This window comes from Perna viridis, chromosome 14, assembly GCF_037379345.1.
Source record: "Perna viridis isolate PV_CMFRI_1.1 ecotype Kerala chromosome 14, ASM3737934v1, whole genome shotgun sequence".
In the NCBI taxonomy this organism is placed as follows: Eukaryota; Metazoa; Mollusca; class Bivalvia; order Mytilida; family Mytilidae; genus Perna; species Perna viridis.
Genome location: NC_142458.1, coordinates 33,047,679 through 33,060,622, shown reverse-complemented (window position 1 = coordinate 33,060,622; position 12,944 = coordinate 33,047,679). Strand labels below are relative to the sequence as shown.

The window sequence follows — 12,944 nt, the reverse complement described above, 5'->3', positions numbered from 1 at the left end:
AGTCGGCCATGTTTACAGTGATCGGGTTGCTAGGAGATGTTGTTTACATTTAAATGGTTTGTCCAAAAACGAAAAACCCAGAATGCATTTCGGCGCTAATTCGGATATCTCGCACAACACCGAGAAGTCGATTAAGCAGACGATTGTCATCGGAGTTCGACGGGAACTTACGAACTTCGTTTGTAAACAAATCGTCCCGTAGAAACAAACATGGCGGGTATTAGGATAGGATTTTCCCGTAAGTATTTGTTACGCACGATTTCAGCCAATAAACGACTCATTGGAACTATCACATCATGCATATATGCGAACTATCTTCAGATTAAATAAAAGAGAGACAACTCTAGCGGTAAGTCCCGACAGTTTAAAAAATAGAGCTCCAAATCGAACATGTGCTGTATGTGACGTCGAGTATAGATGCAATTATCTTCAGTCGTGTTGAAGGAAATGATGGTACTTTCCGCCGTTTTTTTTTTTTTTTTTTCTTCAGAAATTTGAACATGACTATCATTAAAACGTAAATATGAAGGCATATAGTTCTTTGCATATTTGAAATGAGCATGTTTAAAAGATTTTCTGTATGGTATTCACTTTTAGCAATAGATTTTCCGATGTATTTAGGAATTTTTTTTCTATTTAGATATTGTTCTACGCATTCTATGTGCAATATTCAACTATATAGAATTAAGTTGTTGTTTCGTCTCTAAAGGCGGTGTAACTTAGAGACACTAATCATCCAATCGAACCCTTTATGTAAGATTTGGAAACAACATTATGGTTTAAATCTTACTGAGATTGTCCGCATATCTCCACACATAATGATCAACCAATAAAAGTAAGCTTATCATTTCAAATTCGCTTGCACATATTGTATTTATTGCTAATATATGTAAAGCATTCATTGACCTAGATATAATGATGTCCTTGTTTGGTATGCGGTAAAACTCTCTCCCTGTAATAATGTATGATCCTCTGGTTATTTTTAAACAATAAGAAATTATTTGGTACAATGTCTTTGCAAGAGTAATCAAGGGAACCAAGGTTATAGCGGTAATCAAACGAATGTAATCCAGGGACAACGACTAGACATGGAAAACAGACATACACAACAAAGAACATAAAGTAACTAATATCATACATACAAAGCAACAAAAGCAAATGAGCAACTCGGACTCCACTAAAAACTGGGAGCATGGACCAGATGCACCGGTAGGGGAAGCATCCTCTGCTTTTCTAGAAACACCCGCCGAGTTGCTCATAAAAAGTCATGTCCGGGGTAGACAAACGAGAAAAGGAAAACTATGACCCGTTGAATAAATCAGTTTTATTAGGGTTAAACAACACTCCAGATATTACTAGTTTATATATATAAACAATGGTTTAGATGAGAGAGGTGTCCATGTTCATAGAGAAGACTTCAGGACTATTACGCAATACACGCATTGGTCATACACGTGACAACGTTACCACTACTTTTCTGTGCGTTAAGATCTGTTGCTTAAGATTTGATGTTTCAAATATATCTCATACATGGAAGCGGTCAGTTCAAGCCCTAAATTGATTAACCAAGGTCTAAATCTACTTTCAAGATAAAGCATTCCGGAATGTTTATGTTGTCACACGATTGAAATGTATGGTTACATTCTGCAATACAATTCGGGTTTTATTTCCACAATGAAGTTATTAATTCTAACCCAGTCATACAAACAAATATGTAAACTAGAATGTAACAAAAACCACTTCCTATATAAACTCCAACACAACTAGGAGTGACTGATATCAATAGATCCAGAAGTGTTAGTCTGTTCTATTATTGAGGGGTCCTTGTCATATTGCAAAGGAGTAACAATCCTATAGGGGTTAAATTAGGTGAGTTTTTCAATGCGATGAGACGTGGAATTTTATAACATATCTTGTCTAGAACAGAGTAGTCGTGCTCAGTTATCTCATACGTACCATTTACATTCATTATAATAGTGTAATAATAATGTTAACGAGATTTGGACAAAATACCGTTACTTGATATTTTGGACTTACAAATATACGTATTACAAACTAAAGTTTAAATTGATAAAAAAAAAGTTCGTTAGGATATACCATGCATACAGTCTTTCTATTCAAAAGAAGCATTTTGATATTTTCATTTTGTTATAATATTTTTTTCTTGTTAATCCTAACCAAAATATTTCTTTTTAAGTGGTAATTTTTCATATTCAAATATTCTTGAACTATATCTCAAAGGTAAGAAAACCATTAAAAGGAATTATGAATAGGCATTTTTAATGCATATGTATATTATTGAAGTTACTTTCTGCCATATTGTTTGTCGTTTTTGATTCTGCATTGTTGTGTTTTTTTTAAATCAAACAAAATGTAATAAAATCTTTGAAGTTTATAACTTGACACAATTTATCCAAGTATATGACGGATTATGTACATGTTACATAGACTTTGTAGCTGCACTTTGCTAATTACGATAATGTACCCTTAAGGTCATTTAATTAACAGCCGTATTAAGTTACTATGTCAATTGTCAATTAAAAAGACGCAAATATACTTTTACGTAACTTAACTCATGAAAAGACAAAATAAAAGAACGAATCTGAAAAAAAAATGTCAGATTTTTTTTTCTTTTAGATATAAATTTCAATAACAATATATATATGTATATGTGTATGTTTAGTTTTAAATATCATGTATTATGCAGTTATATACCATTTGTCATACTGAAATAATACATCCTTTTATTAATAATATACATTATTAAATTAAACACCGTCATGTGAAGCATGAATAGTGAGCGGGCATTTAAACTTTATTTGTCCATAAATTGCAAATAAGAGTGTAAATTTTCTTAAATTGGATTGTAGTTAGATTAGTTTCATTATGTGTGTAACCTCATAATCAATGTTGATGAGGATTGTCATTTTTACAGGGGATCCCAATGAGTTGTTCCCTTGAATACTAGGGTAGATTTTCAGGATAAAACGTAATAAAATGTCAAAATTCTTTAAAAGAGAACTTAATTATAAATGCAATGTATAAATTGTTAGCATTGTAATGCCACATGACAGGTATTATAAAATTACCGAACTGCATGGGAATACTCAAAGGAATTTTTGTCAAAATCGGAGGTCTGTATAACATATAGCAATATTAAGGAAAAAAACTGAGAAATTGGAAACCACCGGAATTGTCCAAAATGTGAACATGCATTTCCGATACAAATGGTTAGTCAAAAAAGCGTTCTAAATGTCCCAATTTCATTGTGGTTAATTACTTCCGGAATATTACTATATAAACGAGCGACATAAATTACAATCGGACAAAATTGGTAAACTCAATGGCCAAAATAGCATTGAAGATATGAACATTAAATACCTGAAAATAAAAGAAAATAAAAACAATTAAAATACAACTAAAATAAAGAAGACACCAACCTCAAAATAAGACGCATGTGACACAATCAATAGAGGAGAAATTAAGAAGGGCTTTTCAAATCATCATTTTTTTCATGTAATACTATTTTATTCTCTATTGAAAATAAAATACCTTAGACTGAACATGAGAGAGACAACATAATGGTTACATTTTCAAATTCCAAGGTCAAGTGAAATATTTGACGTGTAGAATGGTACCATACTCAATACTAGACCCTTTGATTTCAAAACGTCAACACAACCACGTACTCCGGATCTGAGACAAAGTTGTCATCACAAATAAAATAAGGCTCAATTGGGTTGTAAAGAACGAGCAAAAGCAAACATTAATATACTTGATATTGAAAGAAAGTGAAGACAAAACAATGTTTAACAAATGAGCCATGTAAAGTTCTGTTTTGTACCTCACAATCACGTGTTTATTTGGATAAGTACTTGCGCAGGACTGAGGAGCATATAAAAGAAGCTAAATTCGTGTTTTTCTTCAAGCATTTCATCAGACGTTTACCTGCTTTCCAAACTCAAAAGGTAAGTGCATTAAAATATGTATTTCATGATTGTTGTTTCAAGTCTTATAACAATATCGATTTGAGTTTATCCCATTGTTGGCGATAAGAATTTTTTTATTTTTATTTATCTGTCATATTTTATTTATGTTATTTTGAGAGAGCCTTTCCGTTTGTGTTTGTGCGAATGTAAATTTGCTGAGTGTTTAGTTTCACAAATAATCTTATCATTCTTCGTTTTTATTTGTTTTTATTCTATGCCATTTTACTGTTGCTAATACGGTGGACATATCTTATACAGAACAATTACGTGTGTTGCTTCTATTCATTATTTATAGTTTCTGTGAACTTTTTATTGTTTTCTCTCGAACTGCACAAAATTACCTATAATATTGTTTCGGTTTAAAAAGAAATAACCTAAGTCACGTAGTATAAACTACATAACCAGCGTAATGTATTATTCCCTCCAAAGTACTACTGTTATTGAAGTTAGGTCTATGAAATGGTAGACGAAACATTTTTGTCCAAAAACATAAAAATACTTTCATATGCATTTTTTTTCACAAAGACTTAAGTACAGAATAACAACATCAAGCACTATTCTTCACAGTTACATAGGAATGCAAAATCAAGCATTTGTGTATTAGCAACTCTTGTTATAGCCTAGGACATTTATTGCATAATTTTAGAGAAACGGTGTACAAATTTGTCGTCATAATTGAACAAGATAACAGTAAAACATTTATAATTTTATGGTGATTTATAGATTATGATAATGAAACAACGACTTATTTCATCTTTTTTTCACATGTAAAATACTTCAATATTTTCTTGACTTAAATTAAATCATTGTTTTAATTTCTAATAGAAGCAAAACTATAGAGACAATACCCATCAGAGGTAACAAGACATAACAATATGAGACAGCTAAATCTTGCCTACCGGAAGTTGGGATGAGAATATACTCCAACTTCCTGTCGATCGCAATACAATTGCAAACAAAGATAGTGCAAAACTGTATAATAATTGTATACAAATAAGACTGAATAATAAACTTTTATTTTAGAAGAATGTTAAGTTTCAAAGACGCAACAGTCACATTTGTTATAATTTGGTTACTACAAATGGCACATGGTACAAGGCACACGACAAACCAGTTGAGAGTAACTAATGGAGGAATATGGGGCAGTTGGGGACCTCGTGAACAATGCCCCCATGGTACTTATGCTGTTGGTTATGAAGTAAAGGTAATATCAATATATAGTGTGAAAAGAATCATAAAGAATATAAAGCATATGATGTCTTACATCTATGTAAACATTTCTCTGATTCGTACCTCGTCTATTTTTTTATTTTTTTATTTTTTTTTGTTGTGTCATTGAAGTGTATGTTGTTTTTTTTAATTGACATTTAAATATTGATAGAAATGAGTTTAAAAAAATACCTGTGTACTTCGCTGATATAATGATAAATATGACTGATATTTTGTATAAGGTTCATCAGCTTTATGCATCTTTTGCTGTAATCTCGCATCACCAATATGCAAAATAAAATTATTCAGTCCTGAACAAAAAGCTGAAGAAAGAAATCACAAATACTAAATAAATATTAATATTGAATTCAAATATAAATACTAAGCTAAGCCGACGTGCATATTCGGAGTTTCAGAAAGAAGACAAAAGCATACATGCGCATCATGTTTCTTTCCTTCACTTCGCGTTTTCTATACCACGTTTTTCCTCATCAAATTTTTCCGCATATTATATTTAGGTAGAATGGATACTCGTATTATAATTCTTAGCAATTTGTCCTTCTGAATCTAAGCTTGCAATATTGATCAATTTCAAACACAAAACGTTAGCCATAACCAAAAAAGAAAAAAACAGTTCATGTGGAAAGAAACGTTACAGTTTTGACGTACTTGAAAATAATGTTAGAAAATAAACTACAGGAGATGAAAAAACGTTGATAACGTCGATAAAGTCATCAATAGAGAACGAAGTCTTCATGACATTATTTATTGCGAAATGAAGTCATCGCTTGGAAGTCTGAGAGCCTGGTTTCAGCCTGACGTCTTTTTGGGTATTCCCTGACAAAGTTAGGTGATTTCGTATCTTTATCAGCGAAAAGCGTTTATCATATGGTCGTCAATAATTATTTAAATTCAGATACTTTTAGTTTCGTTTCCGACATGTCATTTTAACCAGAAAGTCCGAAGTACAAACACTTAGTTATACCGGTCTCGCTAAATAGCGGACGGACGTATCAAGAAGTGACAAAAACATCAAGATATCAAAAAAGCGAGAAGAAGGGAGAAAAATAGCAACAAGACTATTATAAATATATCTGTATTTTTAACTTCGTCCTCTAATAGGTGACACCCGCCTCATATTGCTTCCCCGCAATTTGCGACTAAGAATGCCTATAAAGTCTAAAAAAGACATTCTGTTTTACAATCACGAAGAAGATAAGAAGGCTTTGTCATATATTTATAACATTGTGTATTGATAATGTCTGTGTTTCCTGTTTTAGCAATGATTTGGTTGAGTTCTGTTGTTTCTGAATCGTCCTTCTATCATGAGTTATTTGGTACCTTTGTTTCAATAGCAGGTTGTATGTAAAATGAACTTTGCCTTATTTTTCTGTTCAAAATCAACATACTGTTTCTAGAAAATGGTGACAAAATAGTTTTCTAACTTCATTTTACTATAGATTCAAGAAATGCAGAACGAGGGTGATGACACTGTACTTAATGGAATTAGGCTATTATGTGGTTCTTCAAGAGGAGATATCATTCGATCTGTGGAGTCTTCAAAAGGGCCGTTTGGGAGTTGGAGTCAACAAAATATTTGCCCTTGGAACCAAGTGCTTGTATCTTTTAAGCTCCAGGTTCAGCCCAATCAAGTAAGTGATTATATTTATACGTTTTCATCACAGAAGAACATAGAACAAACGCAACAATGATATAAAATTCAAATGTTTCATGAAAAAATGGCCATGGATGTCGGTTAAATTGGAAAATAATAAGGGTGTAGTCAGGGGAAGTTGTCATTTCAAATTGCATATTTTTTCCGATTCAAAAGCATAATATATCGATCTTACTCGAAAAAGGCTAGGAACACCTAGATAAAAATACGTAGTACTTTGTAGAGAGTTTCCATTCTATAACAAATATGATTCGAAATCATCCTCTAGAAATACCGAACAGGATGTTGTCTAAATGATCTTGTTTTATCTATGTACAATGTACGTCTCTTTTTGTTTGTTTCATGTTCTTTATTGTGTGTTATTTTTCCTGTCTAGTCTTTACATTTGGATCCCTTATGTCACGTAATACTACCATGTGCGAAGTCCCGGGATAATATCATAGCATAAATGGACAGCTTGTTGTACACTAATGAACAATATTGAATCTTCGTTTGAAATAACAAGTTTCTTCTTGGTTTTGAAATGATGTGTTACATGAAATGATGACCATTTTCTTTTGACGAAATTGTTTTATGACGTCGGCAAATTGAGTACAACGTTTTTCTTACGTAAGTCTGCATAGTCCGTATATCAAAAGTAAAGGAAACCTTTTAAGCCAATATAACAATAGCATAAATGTGATGAATTTATTTGACAAAATCCAAGACGGATGCCCATCGTCACTATACGTTACTTATATTATACAGACTTGTTGCCACCATTTTGTACATTGGTTTCCACAGACCCTTTAAACCGATTTGTGTGAAAAGTCAAGATGAAGAAAAACGATCATATCTTCCACTACCGTCTGCCAACTGAGATATAGATGCAATTAATTTGGCTAACATCCTCCATCACAAAAATTTTACCAACGAAATTCCCCATATTTCAAAGAGAAATCCACACCAATTATTTCATATTGCTATACTTTACACATTGCATCCAAAATTGTTAGTTATAAAAGGAAAATGCAGATCTTGAAGATTGGGGACTTCAACTAAACCACCTGATTTTTCATGCAAAAAGTCTCCATTCAAATATAGTCCTTCCGGTCACTTCGTTACGGGAGATTTAACCATCATCGAAAACGAATCTCTGCGTAATATTCTTTGTAAAGGTCCCAAGTACCGTAAACCACGCTAAATAAATTAAAATTGTAACTTTAAAGGTCTTTTAGATGCCGTGGAGGACTATGCAAGAAAATGTATAAAACAAGAACAAGAAGACATTCATTCTCTGACAGATTGGTTATAGGCCGTGAGGTCTTAATTATGAAACGAATAAAAGTTTTAAGTAGGTCGATGAGTGCAAAGAATACATCTGTTTTCAAAGACTCTGATGTAGCAAAAACATTGTTTACTATACATGACAAATGTGTTTTCCCACCAGCAGACAAAGCCCAACAAAACATTATTTTTCACCGTTTTAACATCCAATGTTTATTATCAGAGGTACACGTAGACATAATAGCAGTGATAAGACCTATACGGCTAAAACACTCTCTAAAAATGGGATTGTGGAAAACCATAAATCTGTGCTATCCTGTTTTGGTCTCTCTACCAAGGACGATGATTGTGATTTACTGTCTATGTACTGGATTCCTAAACTCTACAAGAATCCATACAAACAACGTTTCATAGCTGGATCTGCAAAATATACAACAAAACATCTTTCAAAACTTTTAACTTCTATACACACAACTGTCAAAGAGGGTCTGCAGTCCTACCACAACTCTTGTTACTCCCATAGTAGTAATAATTCAATGTTGATCCTAAAAAATTCGAAAGATCTTATGGAAACAATCAGACCAATATCAGAATATGAAAGTATTAAAATCTATGATTTTTCAACACCGTATACTTCTTTTCCCGACTTAAAAACACTATACATCGTCGTTTTTTTTCACCTAGATACAAATATATAGTTCTTGGTACAGATATCTCATACTTTGTATAAAATAATTCCAAATCATCTTCCTAATATACAGAGGAAGAGGTTTCAAAATGCTGGAACTTTTAATCGATAACATATTTGTTCAGTGTGGTGAACGTATTTTTTTCAACAAACATTCGGCATTCTAATGGGAACAACTTATGCTCCTCTAATTGCTGACCTAATCTTGCACGTTTATGAGGCTGACTTTATAGCTGATCTGATCCGGAAGAAAGGATATCTTTTGGCTAGATCCTTTGATCTCAGTTTCCGCTATATAAATGGCGTATTATCTTTAAACAATCCTAATTTCTGCGATTTGATACATTGCATCTACCCCCAAATAACTTGAAATTAAGCATACAACAGACACCGTGAAATCAGCCTCATATCTTGACCTACACTTAGAAATCGATGGTAAAGGAAAACTATTGACCAAGCTTTACGACAAACATGATGACTTTTCATTCAGAATTGTCAACTTTCCTTTCATCTGTGGCAATATCCCTTCAGCACCTGCGTATGGAGTGTTCATATCACAACTCGTACGTTATGTCAGAGCTTGTCGAAACTACGCAGACTTTTTGTATCGCGCCTCTGGAACGGGTTATGCTGCTACAAGATTAAAGTCATCACTACAGAAGTTGTATCCATCTGCACCATGAAAACTGATTTATTCAACGGGTCATAGTTTCCTATTTCTCGTTTGTCTACCTCGGACTTGACTTTTTATGAGCAACTTGGTTGGTATTTCTAGAAAAAACAAAGAACGCTTACCTTACCGGTGCACCTAGTCCTTGCTCCCAGTGTTTGGTGGAGTCCGAGTTTGTATCTATTATTTGGGTTACTTCATGTTCTTTGTTGTGTATGTCTGTTCCCCATGTCTGGTCTTTGTCCATGGATTACATTCTCTTGATGACCGCTATAACTTTGGTTTCTTGATTATTTTTTCCGTAATATGTAAATGACATCTGTTATATATTCATCACTGCTTAACCACGGTTGCGTTTTGAGAAATATGAAACTATTCATTTCAGAAATTGCTTTAACCATGCTTTTAATCGAACATTTTTTGTTAAATCTAATTCAACATATCAGTTTTTAAATGGTTATCGAGACTTCATTTTCAATCACATTTCGGACCCGTACTGGTCCTGGTACATGCATAAATATTTATAAACTCAAAAGTCAATGTATGAATTATGTTAATAGAAATTTCTGAAGTCGTTTTTGTATTTTTATTTGAATTTTTCGGACACATCTTTTTAATCACTTCCAGGATCAAAATGATGACACGGCGGCAAATGGCATTAGATTTCTTTGTAGAGAAAAAAACAGGCACGGAAATGAGATCGAAATTGGTACAAATGGACATTTCGGATGGTTTGGGGAACAAAGTGATGTATGTCCAACCAGATCAGCAATTTGTGGTATAAGTACAAAAGTACATTACGCAACAGCTTGGGATGATGCCACTGCTCTTAATGATGTAGTTTTTTATTGCTGTTATTAAGATTATGATCTAAATTCTTCAGTAAAATAATGAAAATGGACTTATGAATATTCTCTTGCTTACTTATAAAGAACGGGTATTTTAAACAAAACTGTACAATGCCTAAAATGTTTTATCTACAAGCGTGGAATCACCTTGTTTGTCAGGTGTTCAACATTCAAGACCATATGACGAAACATTTTCACAAATAACCAGTGTAGGTCATGTTACTGCTAAAACTTCTAAAATTTCTTCTCAGAATATTGAAAATTGTTACTACAACTTTACCAATAATGTTACTAACAAATTTAACTGATGCTCTAGAGTGTGCTCTTGGTTTATATTAATGACAAAAAAAGTCATTACATTTAACCATATAACAATCAAGCTGGCCATTACATTAAGACTACAAACCACTAATGTCACTTCCCATAAGCTTCAATGCTAATTTCACTAAGTTCGATGAGTTATGGAGCTTCTACCTTAAGTTTAACCTGAAGAAAACTGTATGTCACATGAAAGCTTCATTCGTACACTAATAGCCTTGAAAATTTTGTGGGGTTTACTACCTTGCAGTGCGACACCGGCTCCTAGAAGACAATGAGCTAAGAATGGGAATTCCCCTACATTTCCAAATACGGCGTCTTCATGCAGAACTCATAAAAAGTACTTAATTCAGTAAGTAACAGTGCCCATTTTATGTAGAAATAAAGAAAATGTTAATCCCTGCCAAACACAAGCTCACTTGTTTAGATTTGATGTGCACTTTTTCCACAGCAACATAACACATTTGCACTAAAACTATGTAATCTTCATTTTGTAAAACTAAAGGTCAGGATCTATATCTTTGAATATCATTTCACCACACGAATGTTTATACTTTTTAATCTTCATACCGATAACATAGTTACAGAAAGAAGACTTCTGAACACGAGAGATTAGAATCATGATACCATATGGCAGCAATAATATTTAAATGTTGTGGGGTAATTTGTAAAACCCTTGCTGCAGTTCTGTCAATGTTATAAATAGTTTCAATATAGTCAATATCGCCAAATTATAAATTGCTGAAGGCGTTAATATTTTTTTTCCATCTCTTAAGACTGTTTATTATCCCACTTGAATTATCCACTTGGTAGTTATTACAATTACGCTTGATATTTAAATTCCTCATACTCATATAGCCCCAATCACATCAAACTAACAATAAATCTCGATTAATTAGTTAAGAAATGGATACTATTTTGTCTCAATTTAATTTTCATGAATAATTAACAGATTAATTTCAATATCTATGACTTGCACAATAACATTGTCTTCGTCTTTAAGTTTTCGATGTGAAGATGATGTTTTATTAAAAAAAAACACAGAATTCCAGAATTACTTACATCAGACCTTACCAAATGAAGGTGTTTTCTAAAGATGATACTCCTGGTTCTGTTTTATACTTAGAGCGTCTTTTGAAAATGTCTAATGCAGAACGCTTGAAATCGAAACTTTATGGCTAACATGAAGATTTAGACTTTTCAAGTGAACACTTCCGCCTTTCTAGGTGCAATACGGAAGAGTAATCAAGGAAACCAAGGTTATAGCCGTAATCAAAAGAATGTAATCCAGGGACAAAGACCAGGAAAACAGACATACACAACAAAGAACATAAAGTAACTAAAATCATATATACAAAGTAACAAAAGTAAACTCGGACTCCACTAAAAACTGGGAGCATGGACCAGTGCACCGGTAGGGTAAGCGTCCTCTGCTTTTCTAGAAACACCTTCCGAGTTGCTCATAAAAAGTCAAGTCCGGGGTAGACAAACGAGGAAAGGAAAACTATGACCCGTTGAATAAATCAGTTCTCATGGTGCAGATGGATACACCATAATGATCCACGAGTTCATGATAACGACCATAAAACTTCTGTAGTGATGACTTCAATCTTGTAGCAACATAACCCTGTTCCAGAAGCCTATTTGTTAGAGTTCTAGTGCGATACAAAAAGTCTGCGTAGTTTTGGCAACTCTGGCATAACGTATGAGTTGTGATATGATCACTCCATACGCAGGAGCCACAGATGAAAGGAAAGTTGACAATTCTGAATGAAAAGTCATCACGTTTGTCGTAAAGTTTGGTCAATAGTTTTCCTTTACCATCGATTTCTAAGTGTTGGTCAAGATATGAGGCTGACTTCACAGTGTCTGCAGTATCCTTTATCAGATTTTTAATCAGGGGTTTGTTAAGCTTTTGTTGATATCATCACTACAGTTTGTTCACGATTTTTTTTTATTATTATTGATTGACCGATATGATTTCAAAGATGAAAAATGAAATATCTTTAGTTAGACCAACTAAGGGTAACAACAAAATTACCGAGCACTTATCTTATCTGTAATCAGGTCAAGTCAAAATTAATCTGACAAAATGATTATTACACAACCGGACTAGCTTTTTTGCACCATATGATGTCATAATCGATAAATTGGTTTTCATATCAGCACATTTAGAACAGGGAAATGTTGCTACAAGATTGGTTTATGGTTGTCATCATGATCTCGTGGATCGTTACGGTGTATCCACCTGCACCATGAAAACTGATTTGTTCAACATATC

General features: G+C 33.1%; 1 protein-coding gene across 2 annotated transcripts; it reads left to right on the top strand.

Moving 5' to 3' along the window:
* The first annotated feature begins 3,718 nt into the window (after nucleotides 1-3,718).
* On the top strand, nucleotides 3,719-10,406 carry LOC148599044 (vitelline membrane outer layer protein 1-like). 2 transcript variants are annotated; one of them, XM_088562189.1, is made up of 4 exons: nucleotides 3,719-3,968; nucleotides 5,016-5,193; nucleotides 6,659-6,850; nucleotides 10,125-10,406. In XM_088562189.1, exons 2-4 carry the CDS (start codon nucleotides 5,017-5,019, stop codon nucleotides 10,356-10,358), a joined length of 603 nt encoding a protein of 200 aa, XP_088418315.1. In that variant the 5' UTR covers nucleotides 3,719-3,968; nucleotide 5,016; the 3' UTR covers nucleotides 10,359-10,406. The 2 variants fall into 2 exon arrangements, with proteins under 2 accessions (XP_088418315.1, XP_088418314.1); XM_088562188.1 differs by having other exon boundaries at nucleotides 3,722-3,968; nucleotides 5,013-5,193.
* Nucleotides 10,407-12,944: the final 2,538 nt, after the last annotated feature.

Excerpts from the sequence above, each read along its gene's own strand:
- LOC148599044 (XM_088562189.1), top strand. The coding sequence starts at position 5,017 with ATGTTAAGTTTCAAAGACGCAACAGTCACATTTGTTATAATTTGGTTA. Across the intron at positions 5,194-6,658 it reads CTGTTGGTTATGAAGTAAAG|ATTCAAGAAATGCAGAACGA; the intron begins GTAATATCAATA and ends ATTTTACTATAG. Across the intron at positions 6,851-10,124 it reads TCCAGGTTCAGCCCAATCAA|GATCAAAATGATGACACGGC; the intron begins GTAAGTGATTAT and ends AATCACTTCCAG.